This window comes from Dreissena polymorpha, chromosome 12 (genome assembly GCF_020536995.1).
Source record: "Dreissena polymorpha isolate Duluth1 chromosome 12, UMN_Dpol_1.0, whole genome shotgun sequence".
Lineage (NCBI taxonomy): Eukaryota > Metazoa > Mollusca > Bivalvia > Myida > Dreissenidae > Dreissena > Dreissena polymorpha.
Window position 1 is genome coordinate 62,270,941 of NC_068366.1, and position 14,345 is coordinate 62,285,285.

General features: G+C 38.8%; 3 protein-coding genes across 8 annotated transcripts in view; 1 reads left to right on the forward strand and 2 right to left on the reverse strand.

Moving 5' to 3' along the window:
- The window catches only part of LOC127853276 (cholinesterase 2-like), a 310,270-nt gene that overhangs the window by 100,725 nt on the left and 195,200 nt on the right, over positions 1 to 14,345 (reverse strand). The gene's annotated exons all lie outside the window — the stretch shown is intronic.
- Positions 1 to 14,345, forward strand: part of LOC127853278 (cholinesterase 2-like) — a 100,524-nt gene that overhangs the window by 85,139 nt on the left and 1,040 nt on the right. The window contains exon 3 of the mRNA XM_052387652.1: positions 13,378 to 14,188. Coding sequence (XP_052243612.1) covers positions 13,378 to 14,188 — 811 coding nt within the window. The remainder of the gene's footprint in view (positions 1 to 13,377; positions 14,189 to 14,345) is intronic.
- Positions 8,396 to 10,487, reverse strand: LOC127853289 (cholinesterase 2-like). Its single transcript, XM_052387676.1, has 3 exons — positions 9,414 to 10,487; positions 8,795 to 8,936; positions 8,396 to 8,485 (listed from the first exon to the last, which is right to left on the reverse strand). Exon 1 carries the CDS (start codon positions 10,290 to 10,292, stop codon positions 9,462 to 9,464), a length of 831 nt encoding a protein of 276 aa, XP_052243636.1. The 5' UTR covers positions 10,293 to 10,487; the 3' UTR covers positions 8,396 to 8,485; positions 8,795 to 8,936; positions 9,414 to 9,461.

Sequence of the window (14,345 nt, forward strand, 5' to 3'; positions counted from 1 at the left end):
TTGTAAATATACTATGGTATTTTATGTTTAGATGACACAGGATGAGAAAATTGTGCAGCCAGTCTGGAATTTCAAATTGGGATCCCTTGCTCTTCTGGTTGAGCTAATCATACGCCACAAAACATCTCCCCTTTAGTGACAATCACTAAGTTCGTGCACTGACATTCTCCTCTGCCAAGCTGGAATTTTTTTGAGAATTCAAGGGATCATTGTAAACCTGATCCATTCAAAATATGAACAGATTTTGTTGAGAATGGCTTGTGCCATGGTCCCACATTGGGCACCAAATTTTGCAGGATGGGAAAATTGTACAGCCAATCCGGAGCTCGAATCTTTTACCCCTCGCTATTGCCAATGTCTATTCTCATGCTGTTTGCATGTGTACAATAAAATATGTAATTAATTACTATTGAGGTAATTTGCTAATTTGGAACTGCCACCATTGTGGGATCATACTATTGTTCATTTATATCAAGTTTTGAACAAATTGACTAACCTACATGTACATGTAGAATAGTAGAGGTTTGTTTCTGTTCACAATGCTAAAAACTATAAATGTATGAACTGCAGTTCTAGGTCTTATTGCCACTTAAAGATATAAAAAATTATGATAAATGAATGCTTAACGTTGCTGAAGTCTTCATTCCTACCCTTGTATTTCAAGAGAGAATACTTCCCAGTCAACCCAATTTGAAATAGGTGTAATTTTCTTACATTTTTCTTTAAATAGGTTAACTAGGATACATGCGTTATCTTTAATTTTGATAAATAACTAAGATTAAATTTAGACACATTCTTAAGGTACTATACATGTATCATGATTTTTTTAAAGTTTTATTTTTCCAAGCAAGTTGATATTCTGAAACAGCTTGTGGTACAATAGGCCTCATATACAAATTATTCACAATACAGCTAGGATTTGAAAAGGGCAGGGGGGGGGTTGTCAAAAGGGCACTATCGACGCGCAGTATATTGTCAAAAGGGCACTTTCGAGCTCGCGGGCATTTCTGGAATGCTTCCTGTTGCATGTTAATTTATATGTTATTAATAATTGTTAGAATATATTGTTCTCATTATTATTTAACCATTATTAAACCATTCAAATATAATGTCTTCAATGAGGAATAAATGAAATACAATGTTATAAGAGATTTATTAATTATCCTATGTAAAAAAAATGGCAGGGGGGGGGGCCTAGGAAGGGCAGGGAGACTCAAAAAATGAGCTATTGGTATGGTACTGTATGTTGAAACATAAATAAAGCTGAACATACGGGATTAAAATCAAGTCAAGTTGTGTTTTCCTTTTTATTTTAATCAGTTATAAATTATGAACAGAACAGAACAGACATTTTATTTAGACTTATACATAAGTACATCGTCTTAATACAAACAGTATAAAATAAATATGTCACGTTTCATTTCATTATGGAAAAGTATGCAAGTGTATGAAAGAAAAAAGTATTAATTAAGGACATTCGAATTTACACCCCACGTACGTCCCTTTTTCTCTGATTGTTTTCTATTATTAAACTCATCCTCTACACGTGCAAAGAAAATCAGCAATTTAGGTCTTTCTCCAGAAATTTGCTATAGTACAGGGAAAAATATGTGTGATTCACCGGGTAATGGGTTACCCCTTTGAATTTGTTTAATTTTAGGCACTTAATCAAATGTTACTGTACTTAAGAAAGTGCAATAATTGAACAAATATATATTTAAACTAATCAGCCTTTAAAAACCTGATGAATCTTTTTAATTTAATGTCTTTCATTATATTGAAGAATTACAGCAACACAAATTGGTAAGATAAAGTAATAAATTAAAGATTTAGGCACATTGGTGCTTAAAGAGCCGGGGAAAAGGCATGAGTATTACAAGTATGGTGATTTATTATTTATTAAAAAAAACATGTTAAGAATTGAATTTATGTTATAGCAGCTTGATTCTGTGCAGTTTTGATTCTGTACTTTGTTGAAAGATTGTCATATTTCTCTTATATAATTTTGTATTATTAAAATATTCCTGAAAAGAACTTGTAAGTGTATGATAGACGCTTTCAGTTGTCCCCTTTCAGGAAAGGCATGGGACAATGAAATGTATATTGTTAAAACAACAATAACATAACAACTGTACTGGTGTTGGCCTGCAATTTATTTTAAGAGGTGTATTTTACCATAGAATTAGTTTAATTGAGTAAACATCTTCAGGGTCTTTGTGTACCAAACTGGCATTGCATTGGTAAAACATAAACAGACTGTTTACTTTGGTCAATATTTATATTCAACATTTCTCATTCACTCAAAATCTTGTCAAAGCAGCAACTAATTATTGATGCTTTTGGATAATTGTATATTATTTTCTAATAAAGATATACAGCTTTGACTCATTGTTAATATTGCAATATGTTCATTTAATTAAATATATGCATGAAATAAAATTTAATAGCACACGCCCAGTTGTAAACTTCAAATACTATCAGATAAAGCAAAGCCGATGGGCGCGGTCATTTTGAATATGCGACTATGATCATGTGACTTAAAGTCACGTGCGGTAGAAAGTAGTCCGTGAGTCCACGACAGAGGTGAATGTAATGAACCGCAGTGAAAGAGAATGACAAATTGCCCGATGTCTTGAATTGTTACTTGAACGTGGGAAGTTTCACCATAATGATGAGAGCTTCCCTCAAGATCCCCATTCTAAATCATTTTGTCGAAGAAAAACCCAAACCAAATCACTCAAATAATAAGTTGCTACAACTTCAAAAAATTTAATTATATAAGTCGCCATTATTTAGTTTCGGTGGCATATAAAAAGACAAAAGTAACAAAACTGTGATGTAAAAGCAAAATATGCAGTAGCCGTGTAAACAAATAAGGACCAATAAGCCGATATTTAAATGTGTTGCCACACTTCAAAGTATGGTAAAAGAGGAAGCTGTCAGTTCATGCGTATGTTAGTGCCATTTATGTAGTGTCTCGGTTCACAGTGAGCAGATTCAAAACATCATCCGCTCTAAGCCCCCGCCCCCCCCCCCCCCCCCCCCCCCAAGACTACAGTACTCGAGGCGCAATAACACACCACGTTTGGGTGTTTTGGATGTCAAGTTTTCAAGGATTTAGTTAACTTATTAGGGGTTAATATTTTTTTTGTTACCAATATCACATGTTAATATATCCATGGTGTTACTGCAAAATCTTCAACAAAAACCACATCGTGTGGTTAAAGATTATGTATTTACTATTTAACCAAAATAAAAAGCATTAAAGAAAAGACGCATAACAATTGTGTTCACGTTTATTGATACAACATCATGCAAGAGGTGCTTGTATAGTGCTTTATGACAGTTGAATATATATTTATATACAGGAACAGTTTGCTTTAAACAAAATCGAATACAATTGCGAGGGTTACTTGTCGCGAGAATACTTTCCCAATTATGATTTCAGGTACGTGAACCGTCCCTTCGACGTGTGCGTTGGGAGTCTGCATTAGGGATATTTTCGGTATTAGGTCCGACCACAGCTGCATCCGGCGCGCTTCGGGTCTTGATCCCGGAAGTGCTCCCTGATTGGTGAACTGTAGGAAGCTCTGAGAGTTAAGGTCATATTCGACCCAAGTGGCGTTGGTAAACCGGCGACCGTCTTCCGGTTGGTTCGGGTCGCTGTGGATTTAAAGAAGATATTTACATTACTTCATCAATTAAAAACAGCATCGTTAACATAAAACTTCATTATGCTTCGAACACATGCAATGTGTTATTGACATAATAACAATTTCGTTTGAGTGAAAAATATCACATCGTTAGTTTTAGCCCAATGAACTACCTAACGCTTTTATGTGCAATAAATATATTAACTGGACTCAGCAAACTTATTTGGTTGACCACTTATTTATTATATTACTTAGTGAACGTTGTCCGAAACCATATGACTTGATAATGCATATATTCATATTATATACAGCAGTAGTTATAGCAATAATTTGAATAAAATGTGAAAATTCTCACACGTTACATTTATTATCAGGTACAGTATCAAGGTTCATGGTATCACTTTAATGCACGTTCACTTCTCTTGTCTTTCATTGCCTACAGGTATAACTCAAAGCATCTACTCCGTACCAGAATAACAATATGTTATTGACTAAAATTGCAGACTGGCAACGTGTCCGGATTAGTGAAGTTAAATCAGATGGCAACCATACATTCCCGAACACGGCAAAGTTGAACACATCAAAAAAAACATACATACCCCGTTCTGGCGATGTTCTTACACATGGTCACCATACTCTTGGAAAACCATGTGCTTAAAGTATCGTTCCTGCACAGCTTGTGCAATCCGCAAAGGGCAACACTTTCCGCTATTTTATCATACCACCGCATTGATATCTGCCTGATATAACGTTGCCTGATATATTTTTATATCATATTCAACAGGAAGTTCTTATATCAGTCATGTGTGGAGGATGGTCATATTACTCGGAATCAACTATAAAGTATTCAGTGTTTAGTAAAATCGAATCAGATTCAACAAAACAAACAATTTGATACCAAGATGTACTATATTTTGAAAACAAACTGCAACACAAACAGCAAAAAACATTTCTTTTACAAATATTAAAGCGCGTGCTCATGACGTCATTATAAACGCTTCAAACGACACAAGTCATATTCTTTTCCCGCTAAAACTGCAGCTTTTTAGCGATTTTTTTTTCATTATTTTTGTAAAATCTGGGACGTAGAGGTATGATAAATAGAAAAACAGGTAACTGACTGATCTTTTTTAAATATATCAGGCTCGGCACGAATAAAATCGCTTCGCCGTTTTATTATTCTAAGACTTGCCTGATATATTACAAAAAGATCAGGCAGTAACCTGTTATTCTCTATATGGAGTTTTTCGTTAAAGAAATCTCTTCTAAACGAAACTGCAGTCTATGTGCGCTTTGTGAAAACCAGACATTATGCATGTGCGTCCATTGTCGACCCTGATTAGCCTATGCGGACTGCAGATGATATTCTGGAAAGACACTTTAAGCATATGCAATATGCCCGATTTTCCCAAGAGCTTATATAATTGCAAACAGTCACCTTGTATCCAGATTGGTGTTTGTAACGTATGCGTCGTTGGGATTACGCTCAGTTCGTACAAATACGTCTTCCCCTTCCTAAGTGCCGCGTGCCCTTTCACCGTAGACACGGCTGGGTAGAAAAAAACTCACGTCATTGGACATGTTAGTGAGACTGAACAGCAACACAAAGTTAGTGATGGCGCTGTCATTCGGACGCAGCCAGTCAGTGTACTCTCCGTTATTGAGGTTATGCTGTGATTCTTTAGTTTGATGACGTCCGCGACTATAGAAGATATTGCATTACCTGTAAATTGCCCACGTGTAAGGTTAAACGTGTTCATATCTGTAGACTTAAACATGAATGGCCATACATCTCTGAAGTAAACAGCGCCGTCAAAATTATTTGCGCCAGTCATAAGGTTTAATGATCCAGAGAAATTTCGCGCATTCTGAGTGTGAGAAAAATTCCCGAAAATGATTTCCTGTGAGGACGCTAAGAGAAAGTCTCTGTCAATAACTGGTTGCCAGGCCGAAGTATCGTCGTCTTGGAGTTGCCAAGGGGTAAGAGCTCGAAGACATGTTACTGGGTCCGGCGCCCGCTCGCAGCCTTTATTTGCAATCAACGGTTCCGCGTTTGGTGTAGCATGGACTGCCCAATAAGCCAGCGCCGAGCCACTCTGAGCAATCACACGCTGAAAGAATCCTCGGTTGCCCGGATAAAGAGACTGAAATATTACAGATTCACCACCTGCCGATTCGCCAAATATATTGACGTCATTTGGATTTTCGGTAAAAGCTACTATATTATCATGAACCCATTTGATCCCGAGGTGCTGATCCCAAAGTCCCAGGTTACCCGGAAGTTTTCCATCAGCGCTCTGGATGTATCCAAACATACCAAGTCTGTAACTTACTGTAACCACGATGACGTCACCAAACGCAATGATGCCTTCTCCTTGGAAAATTGCGGTTGCGCCCTCTACGAAAGAGCCTCCGTGAATCCAAATCATCACCGGCATTGAGACGTTCTTCTCAAATGTATGGGGAACAAAAACGTTGAGATTCAAACAGTCTTCTGAAAAGTTTACATATTTTCCATACTTTATTTCGCCTCCCAAATGAGACGGAAAGCACGCCATTGGATTCTTGGTAGCGTCGAACGTGCTTAAAAATGGCGCCTTGGGAATTGGGTTTTTGAAGCGATTTTTACCAGTAATGTCGACATTCGGTACGGGCGTCCGTCTACTGTCAATGTTTCCTGTAGACCGGAAATAGCTCCCATGAGTGTCTTGATTGTTATACAACCCACACATCCAAACATAACCGCTATAATCGCTATACACATTGACTCACAGAAACGAACAACATACAGTCAACTAATAATTGTTTTACGCTTAAACTTGGCTTGTGAAGTGAAATCAAATGTACGTTTATTATGTCGAAGACTTAGTTTCATATCTATGTAAGTGTACTTCATTTCACAGGTTTAAATTACACAACTGATAGCACTACGGGATCGCGGAAGGACATGCGCATGTTTATTTTAATATCTGGCTTGTAACGTCGTTATCAAGACTTACTCATCTCGGTTTCGCTTCTTATTGCGTCATTTCAACAAATTGCCATATCGTTTTGACGATAACAGAAGTCGTTCACACGACTAACTATGGCGTTTATATGATCCACTTAGTCCTTCACAGGAGTTAATTATCTATTGGGAACGAGACATATATCGTGTAAATGTCATAAATAAAACCCTGCATGTGCCACCGTACAGTATAGTGTTCCTAACGGTAAGTATCTGATATCGGTATGTCACGAATTCGGACACATTAAATGTAACGTTGATAGGTTGTTGATAAATGTTGGCCGCTGAAAATAATGTAAACATACGGCTGGTGTGCGCTAATGTGTTTTTTGTTAATACCACACTGTGTCTTCAGATTAATGTAAATTCAACATATGTTCACGCATTCAAAAATAAGTATTGGTATACAGGTATGTCCAATGCATATTTTATAAATATTATATATATTTCAGCTTTTTTTAAAATATAATATTAAATCCGATGGTCATAGTGCCTCTTTTGAATTATCGCTGCTGTTACCGCTCTTGGGATAATTGCTTCTAGATTAGGCGTGTTTGATTGTTTCATATACTTGATAATTTACACAATGGAAAGTCGACACAGTATGTTATACTAGTATTACAAACTGTATAACATTAGTATATTAACTTCAACAGACATTGTAATGTTTGAAAAATGTAATCAAAGTAGTCAGTCAAAGTTTTGTTGAGAAGTCAAGGTAAATGAATATGAGTGACGTATGTTTTAGCAATTTTACCGAACTCAATGATTTGAAAGTTTTATGAAAGTTTGTGGGCATTTTTCCCTCTCGTTATTGCAAATGAATCATATATTATGTACTAAATAATCAAACATGATTAAGAAAAGTTAAGGGGAGACAAAACATTGCAGCATTAACAAAGTCTTATTGCCAATCACTGTGTATTTTGTACATGACTAACCCTCCATACATTGTTAGTGTCCTATTGATAGCATACTGTTCAAATATGATACTCGTTCTGTGAAAACAGGGTTAAATGCGTGTGCGTAAAGTATCGTGCCAGATGGAACGACTTTCCTTTCGCGAAACATAGCATAAAGGCGACACTTTACGCATATACATTAAGCCCCGTTTTCGCAGAGCACTGGTCAAATATAAGTTCGATATTACCAAGTCCTACTCTCTGTCCTTTCAGAATGAATTATCAATTTTTTTTCTGAACTGCTGTTGGAAATCTTTGATTTCTGTAGAACTTAAACAATTAAAATTTAAAAAATAAAATGTATACATTCATTTTATTAAATCAAAAATTCTTAAATAACATACAAAATCCACATAGTGTAATAAACATATATATACAGGTTAACATAAGTCGGAAAGTTACCGTCGGTTCAAACTTTGGAAATTTGCACCGATATGTTTTAATAAAATCGACAATATTTGCACAGGTAAAGTCGTTTATTGACCTTTTAGTTCGAAAATATCATAGTTTTGCTGCCTTTACTATTACATTATTTCATTTGAAATTGTAGTTTGTCTTCATAACGTTTATGACGTAAATTTGTAATGAAAGCTATCGTGTTGTGACCATCATTTTGTACAAACATATGTACTCGTTAATTCCAATGTACATCGAAAGAAAGCTGAGCTATCCATGGAATCCCTTGGAATCTCTTGGAAGAAGTGGGCAGGAGGTCTGACCACAGCTGCATCCGGCGCGCTTGGAATTGGGACCCCGGAAGTGCTCCCTGATAGGTGAACTGTAGGAAGCTCTGAAAGTCAAGGTCATACTCGGCCCACGTGGCGTTGGTGAACTGACGGGCATCTTCCGGTTTGTTTGGATCCCTAAGGATTAAAGGAAATGTTACTTTATAACTTAAAACGTAACAACAAACCGACAATAATATTACTGAAAGATTTTGTTTTTCAAAATTATTATAATACATAATAGATAGTTGCGGTCTGTTCCAAGATAAAGGAGTTACAATTCTTGTAAAGGCATAATAAATAGTGTTGGGAACAATACGTACCCGGAATGTCAAAGTGTATCCACATGACTGTTACCATACTCGCCCGTAATCGCAAATTTCGTAGACATGGTAACGATAAATACCCGGACTTGGAAAGGTTCGTCCACATTGTAAACATACGCACCCTGACTTGGCGAAGTTTGTCCACATGGTAACCATGCCCCTGGCAAGTCGTCGCTCCTCCTCCGTGTAGTTTCCGGTACTGCGTGGTCCGGCGTAAAGCGGATACCCGAACACGTACTGAATGTCGTCTGCGTGGTTTGAACCTAAGCGAAAAATGAAATTTGAAACGCTTGCGGTGTTCACAAGAGATTTTAATCGACAACCGTTGAGTTCAAAGCTGGTAAGTAAGCAGATCAACAATGTGTCTACACATTTTATGGAAATTAGAATAATACATTGATTTTGCTTTCTTAATGATAAGGCGACCGTAAAAGAGCTTTAACACTGAAGATAGCAATCAATATATAATACGGAAGCTATGAAGGTATTTACTGTCCTTTATTCGGGGGAATATGTTGAAGCATAAATCGGAGGTAGAACGCAAGGTTTCCGTTTTGCTGTCTCAGCAACAAACGTTAGTGAGAAAGTAGCATTTTCGGCGACATCGCGTGCTGTAATATCGGCCCGAGTTTAATAAAAAAAAACATATCTGAATGCAAGCTCGCCGCGAACACTTTGCAACCCGCATGCGACCTAAGCTATAGAGGTACAGTCTAAGATTAAAATGCTTGTTAAAATACCGGATATCCAGTTGGGTGTCTGTAAGGCATGCGTGGTTGGGACAACGCTCAGTTCGTACAAGAACGACTTCCCTTTCCGAGCAACGCGTGGCCCTTCACCGTGGAAACTGCTGGGTAGAAGAACGCCACGTCACTGGAAATGTTGGTGAGACTGAACCGCAAGGTGGCGCTGTCATTCGGATGCTGCCAGTCCGTGTATTGTATATTCAGTAACTCCTCGGCAATTAGAGCAGTTCGGATGTTCTTGGGTTTGATGGTGTCAATGACCACTGCTGGAATTGCGATCCCAATAAACTCCTCTCGTGTTAAGACAAACGTGTTCATATCTGAATAGTGCAGGATGTTTGGCCAGACGTCTCTGAGATATAGGGCGCCGTCGAAATTATTCACACCAGTCATGAAATCTAACGATGCGAAGAAATTGCGGGCGCTTGAAGTTGTTGAGTCAGATCCATAAACAATATCTTTTGGCGAAGCGATCACAAAGTCTTTGTCTACAAACGGTGCCCATGGTAAAGTGTCGTTGTCTTGAAGTTGCCCGGGGGTGAGGGCGCGAAGGCATTCTATTGGGTCCGGAGCCTTGTCGCAACCCTTCTCAATGATGAAAGCCTCGGCGTTCGGTAATTCATGACTTGCCCAGTAGGCCAAAGCGGAACCACTCTGAGCAATCACGCGCTGGAAGAAGCCTTGGTTACCCGGATATAAGGCCTGGTACACAACAGATGCGCCACCCGCCGACTCTCCAAATATGGTGACGTCATTGGGGTTGCCGGTGAACGCTTTTATGTTATCGTGGACCCATTTGATCCCTAGGTGCTGATCCCAAAGACCCTGGTTACCCGGAAGTTTCCCGTCGGCGCTTTGAATGAATCCGAACATTCCAAGTCTATAATTTAATGTGACCACAATGACGTCACCAATTGTACTAATGCCTTCTGCGGGATATATCACACTGGCACCCTCCACAAATGCGCCTCCTTAGATCCAAACCATAACCGGAAGTGACACGTTCTTCTTGAAAGTATGAGGCACGAACACATTGAGTGTTAAGCAATCTTCCGTAAAGTTAATATATTTGTCTAACTTCTGTTCAGCCTCATAATATGATGGATAACACGCCATGGGCAGCTGAGTCGCATCGAACGTGCTCGAAATGGCGCCTTTGGGATCGGCTTCATGAAGCGATTTTCGCCTGCAGTAGACTCAGCGAATGGAATACTGAGGAATTTCGACATCCGGTACTGGCGTCCGTCTACTGTCAGTGTCTCCGCTAGACCGGAAATAGCTCCCACGGGCGTTTGAACGGTAATACAGTACGCTCCGTTTGCAACTAAAACTAGCATCAGCAAAACAATAACGCTATTTGTCCGCATAATGTAAGTGTGTGTTTCAATCCTGTTTGAAATGAACCTACAATTACCATGACCGTCTGATACAAGTAGGTTCACATGCACCTAGTTGTCGAATCGTTATCATGTTCCGAATATTGTTATGGATAAGAATTCCACAAGGAGGCTTCGCAATTTAAACGTTTGTACTATATTATATACTTCACTAATTTTAAATTGTTGTACATCTGTTTGTTTATCTCAGAAAATGGATTCCTGTCTTACATTTATACCACAATCGATCGCCAGCCGCGCAGATAAAGAAAGCAATCAGGAAACTTCTTCCAGTGCAAAAACACACTTTATCATAATCAAGTTATCACGTTTCCAGTTTGATTTCAATTTTAAACTAAACACAATATTAACAGCGTCTTATTCATTTTAAAGGTGCAAGAAGAAACAAACGAAACAGCACAATTATTAAATTCTTTACCGTTATTCTGCAGTTAATTTCATGTTTTTCCGCATGCTTTAATGAACACATGATGAATCGTGTTATCTCCATACGATAATGAATTGTTTGCCGTTACTTTAAAATGTCCTGATAAATGATAGAGTAATCGTTAAATTTACAGAACTTAATACGCATGTTTTGACTGATTTTTGGTCAAAATTTCAACAAAAGCCGTTCAAAAATATAGGAGTTTTATTGCTTTGAATACGTGTTGCGTTAGAAAAGTCTTTAAGTGTAATATCTAGTACAGTGCGTCGCGTTTATTGTATTGCTTCATATAGTTGGGCCGTGCTCTGTGAAAATGGGGTTTAATGCATGTGCGAAAAGTGTCGTCCCAGATTAGTCTTTGCAGTCCGTCCAGGCTTATCAGGGACAACACTTTCCGCCTAAACTTGATTTTCACTAAGAAAAGACTTTCTTGAAACGAAAACTATCTTAAAAAGCGGGAAGTTTCTAACCTGATTAGCCTGTGCGGACTGAACAGGTCAATATAGGAGGACACTTTACGCATATGCATTAAACCCCTTTTTCACAGACCACGGCCCATTTTCATGTCGCGGTCGTCCAAGGCGCGATATTGACGCTATATTGAGTCGTTTGTCGTCTGTAATTACAGTGTATCGAGTTGAACATCGGACGTCGCGTTTCAACGGCGACGCTCGTTAAAACGCGATTAGCGGTGCGACAATTTAATGTAAACAAAGGCACTTGACAATAACAAAAGGCATTCAATTTCTATTGTAACATTTCCTGCCTAAATAAGCGCGACACTTCGACATTCTTATCATCATAAAGCGTGCCGGTGGTTGTCGTGTGTCGATCTCAAATTGCGACACGAGGAATTCCTTATATATAATCTTACAGGATTCCATATCGATGCAACTTTTTTTCCTCACGGACAATGCGACATATGAGTCTTTAAATGTCGTGTATCTTTGTTCGTTGTCGAGAGTTGTTGGATATTGTGGTATCCAATCGTGTTTCCCCTTAATTGTAGTGTGTCGATCTCATATTGTGTAAGGCACCTTTCAATTAACCATCAACCAGATTCCGTTAATAAAGAAAACAAACATTAATACGAAACAAGTTAAACGGATTTCGCGAACTACTTCGCGCATATAACAAATAAAATCACTATAGTGTCTAACTTTGTTTATGCTACATCATCTCCAAGTAACTGGCATTACTTTCATATGATAAAAATTAGGACACATATTTCTGTTGTGATATCAATTTCGAAATACATTTTAAAGTAAGTAATCACACGCAGATAAGAGCGATACATTTAAATAGCAACGCGAAACGATTTGATAATTTGGAGAGTTCTGTTGTTGTCGTTGTGTATAACTTTGTTTATGCTATATGTCCTAGTAACTGCCATCGCATTCATACGATAAAATTTAGGACACATATTTCTTTTGTGATATCAGTTTCGTAATACCTTTTATACAAGTAACCAAACGCAGATAAGAGCGATACATATAAATAGTCAGCTATATTATAATAAAATTCATCTTACAAACTTCGTTGGAAGAATTGTTGCTGGTAGTTTAAAATGACAGGTTATTATTTGCGTGCGTCAGCTTGTATGACGATTGTAGTGATTATGCTTCGATGTGCGGCTTGTATCACAGTCCAGACGCCCGTGGGACCTATTTCCGGTCTGGCAGAGACACTGACAGTGGACGGACGCCAGTACCGGATGTCGACATTCCGCAGTATTCCATTCGCAGAATCAACAGCAGGCGAAAATCGCTTCAAGAAGCCGATCCCCAAGGCGCCATTTTTGAGCACTTTTGACGCTACCAAGATACCTATGGCGTGCTTTCCTTCTTCTGCGAACTTTAAGGTGTACGGAGGGTACATTAACTTCACGGAAGACTGTTTGACACTTAATGTGTATGTACCTCATAGATTTGAGAAGAACGTGTCACTTCCGGTGATGATTTGGATCTACGGGGGCGCGTTCGTACAAGGCGCAGCCTCAGACTATCCAGGAGATGGCATCAGCGCGTTTGGTAACGTCATCGTGGTTACAGTTAACTACAGGCTTGGAATGTTCGGATTCATTCAGAGCGCCGATGGGAGACTTCCGGGTAATCAGGGACTATGGGATCAGCACCTAGGAATCAAATGGGTCCACGATAACATACAAGCTTTCACCGGAAATCCCAATGACGTCACGATATTTGGTGAATCGGCAGGTGGAGCGTCGGTTGTATTCCAGTCTCTATATCCGGGTAATCAAGGCTACTTTCAGCGTGTAATTGCTCAGAGTGGTTCCGCGCTTGCTGGCTGGAGTGTCCACCCTTCACCAAACGCGAATCCGTTTATTTCCAAGAAAGGCTGCGAGCGGGCACCGAACTATGTAGAATGTCTTCGCTTCCTGACACCACGACAACTCCAAGACGATGAATTTTCATTCTGGAAACCAGTTGTAGATCGGGACTTTCTCAAAGCGTCCCCGCATGAAATAGTGTTTGGCAATGATTCTCAGACTCACAACGCGCGCAATTTCTTCGCGTCTTTGGACCTTATTGTTGGCGCGAACAATTTCGACGGCGCGTTGAATCTATTTGCTTTATCATCTACTCTTAACGTTACAGACATAAACACTTTTAACTTAACACGAGCGCAATTTACCGGTATTATCATACCTCATACAATCTCTGACGCCATCAAACCAAAGAACGACAACATTGCCGCCATAATGCGAAACCTTCTTGATTTCGAGTACACTGACTGGCAGCATCCGAATGACAGCGCCACCCTGTGGTTTAGTACCATAAACATGTCGAGTGACTCAGGGTTCTTCTTTCCGGCCGTATCCACGGTGAAAGGGCACGCGGCGCTCCGGAAGGGGAAGACATATTTGTACGAACTGAGCGCTGTCCCCACCACGCATATACTACCGACACCCAACTGGATACAAGGTAATGAAATAAGTTTAACAAGAACTCGTGTATACATACTTATATGTATCAGACTAAGGCTATAAATAATATTTAATCCATGGATGCCTGTACGAAATACTTACATAAATTATTGCAAGTTATACATTACACTACTTTTCGGAATTGTTTTTCATTC

Bases quoted from the DNA above. Each gene is read 5' to 3' on its own strand.
- LOC127853289 (XM_052387676.1), bottom strand. From the start codon at position 10,292: ATGTTCGGATTCATTCAAAGCGCCGACGGGAAACTTCCGGGTAACCAG.